The sequence below is a fragment of the Geospiza fortis genome, unplaced genomic scaffold, assembly GCF_000277835.1.
Source record: "Geospiza fortis unplaced genomic scaffold, GeoFor_1.0 scaffold93, whole genome shotgun sequence".
Classification (NCBI taxonomy): Eukaryota; Metazoa; Chordata; class Aves; order Passeriformes; family Thraupidae; genus Geospiza; species Geospiza fortis.
The window spans coordinates 31,406-33,990 of record NW_005054854.1 but is presented as its reverse complement, the minus strand read 5'-3'; the positions used below and the strand labels follow the sequence as shown (position 1 = coordinate 33,990).

Here is a 2,585-nt window from a genome sequence, read left to right as displayed (position 1 = left end):
CTTCTCCGGCTCGCCACTCCCGGCCGGTCTGCCTCCGGCAGTGCCTCCCCTTCGCTGCAGAACCGTTCCGAACCACGGGGACGATCGCAGACCGTCCTCCAGCCGGGCCAAGAATCCGGCGATCTTGCGGGCGAGCGACCGGGCGGGGCTGCCGGTAGCGCTCCGAGCTTCCTCTCGCTCCTCTCGGTCAACAGCGGCGCCCGCAGCCTCCTCCCGGCACTGCAGGCACCGAGCGCTGCCCAGCGCTGCGCTCCTGCCTGGCCCACGGGCAGCTCGCGGGCAGGGGACAGTCGCCACCGAGACATCAGGTCCCGTCCCGCGGCAATTTCGTTTTTCAGATTTCCTCCGTACGATCTCGAATTTGATCCTCCAGGTGATTCCCAACTGACAGGAAGACAGAGTCCGCCTTTGGTATCAGTATTTCTCCCTCACTGAGAAAATAATTTGCTAATATCAAAATACGTTGTGTAATATTTTTTGTAACGTTTAGAATATACTAAGGCTAATCCTATTAGGAAAATAAAACCTAAAATTAGGCTTTGTTCTTGAATTACTGGCGCAGGGGCAGCAAAATATAGCTGCTCTGAGACATATCACGGGATAATCAGACACACACCTCCGCCCTCGGAGAAGAAGAGCTCATTAACCCAAGTTAATGGGGTTTTTACCGGATTTTCAGTCAATACGGAACACGGTCTAAGTTATATTATCTACTCCATTCAGAGTGACTTAGATAAGATATTTAAAGGCGAAAGAAGTGGAGGTAGATCCACTGAAATTGACAGCCGTAACACCCCGATATCAGTAGAGCTGCAGAGGAGGCGGGTTGCTCTGCCACCCGCCCGGTGCTCTGCCTTTGCTCAGTAGAAGAATTTCCGTTTGCCACCGTGCAAGAGAAATCTCCCCTAGTGCTCGAAAATCATTCTCCCCCCTCCCGCTGTTTCCGGCTGTAAAGTCATTTGACCACTCCGCAGTGACTGTACTGCAACTGACCCTGAGGCAGGAACCACCTGCAGTGAACCTGGCGCGAACCATCTGCTTGTCTCTCCGCAAACTGCGGGTGAATGGTAAGAACCATAGGTAAATCTGCCTTGGTTACTGTCCCTACTCTGCGGCAAAATCGATGGTGACTGCAGACAGATAACAATTGTCTTTAATGTGTGATTTCCCCTTTCTTAAGAAGCCCCATAAATTTGGGGTTTGAATAGTTTATACACCTTTAAATTTAAACAATTAATTCGATAGTTTTAACGACCTAGAAAAATCTTTCCTTTTGCCAGAAATCACGGTGCAAATGCTTGATGTTTCTATGAAAGTGTTCGCCTAATTACTCAATCTTCATTTTGGCCGGACAACTTTTAAATTAAATAAAGGTGCAAAAATGCTCTATTCCAGTGCTCAGTTTCTGTCATTTTGCATACTTGCTTGTCATTTTTGGCATGTGTAGAGGCCTGTCCTGGTAAACAGGCGGATAAAAAAACACTGTACAACGCGGCTGACAGACTTGATTACTCGGTTTAGTATTCCACGATCCACGTGATCTACCAGGTCGAAACACCACTCTTAGAGAGAAAGGGATTGGATGAAACAGAGGCTCTGGAATAAAACTGGATGTGGGGTATGGTTTGGGTTTCGTTTGCTTCGATTTTGAGGCCCTAATCTAGGCCTTCACCAAAAAGAAGGTGGTAAAAAAAAAGAGAGAGAGAGAGAACTGCCGAGAAAAATAATGACTGAATGACTAGAATAAGTAACCAACGCCGCCTACCATTCCTGAAGAACACTTATCCCCAAATACACTCGACACTCTTCCAGCGGCGAGGAACAACCTGTAATTTCTCCTTTCATGTTGAAAACGTTCACATCTCAGGGGAAAAAAACAAAGCAAAAAAACCCCAAGCAAACACAGGCCCACTCCATGCCACAAATCCCAAGTGTGAATTCGCTTTTCAAAATCCTGTTATGAGGTATCAGCAGATCTCTTTCTGCAGAGCAAGAATCCGTGTTCTCCATTGACCTGACAATAACTGTTAAGAAAAACCTTTGAAAAATCATGAGTGAATATTATATATCTATTCTATCAATGCTGCCTTTTCTGCAGCAGCATTCCCTCAAAACATGGGACACTGCACGGCAATTTTGGAAACAGGATTAAATCCCGGGTTTGCATCGGACAAATAATATTGGGGGAAAAATCTTGTCAGCCTCACTAGACCTACCATATGTGAAGCAGCCGTCTCTCAAAACATGGCAGAGCAAACAGAAGAGGGTTAGAATAACATATAACTAACTACTCAATCAACAGATCCAGAGGTATGTCCCCTTTTGGAATAAATACCGAAATAGTATTGACCAACAGATAAAGCCCAGGTCTCGACAAGAGTATCAATCTGGAGAAAACGAGAAAGCCTGTTAAGAAAGGCTCAAGAAGAACAGCAGGCGTTTACGGTTTTACAGACCTGCGGTAGGTCGGGGTTGGCAGGTACCTCTCCCTCGACAGCGCTGCTGTTCATGGTCGGCTTGTCGCAGGAATCGCCGCCCAGAAGCTCCTCCGCCGACAGGACGGGCACGGGCGGCGGCGGCGGCCA

General features: G+C 47.5%; 2 protein-coding genes across 2 annotated transcripts in view; both read right to left on the bottom strand.

Moving 5' to 3' along the window:
• Positions 1–305, bottom strand: part of LOC115949160 (protocadherin gamma-A10-like) — a 9,321-nt gene extending 9,016 nt beyond the window's left edge. Inside the window, exon 1 of the mRNA XM_031065546.1 lies at positions 1–305. This exon is cut by the window's left edge and continues 410 nt beyond it. Within this exon, the coding sequence (XP_030921406.1) occupies positions 1–305 (305 nt within the window).
• Positions 306–2,382: 2,077 nt separating this feature from the next.
• LOC102034981 (protocadherin-16-like) overlaps positions 2,383–2,585 on the bottom strand; it is a 21,315-nt gene continuing 21,112 nt past the window's right edge. The window contains exon 11 of the mRNA XM_031065545.1: positions 2,383–2,387. Coding sequence (XP_030921405.1) covers positions 2,383–2,387 — 5 coding nt within the window. The remainder of the gene's footprint in view (positions 2,388–2,585) is intronic.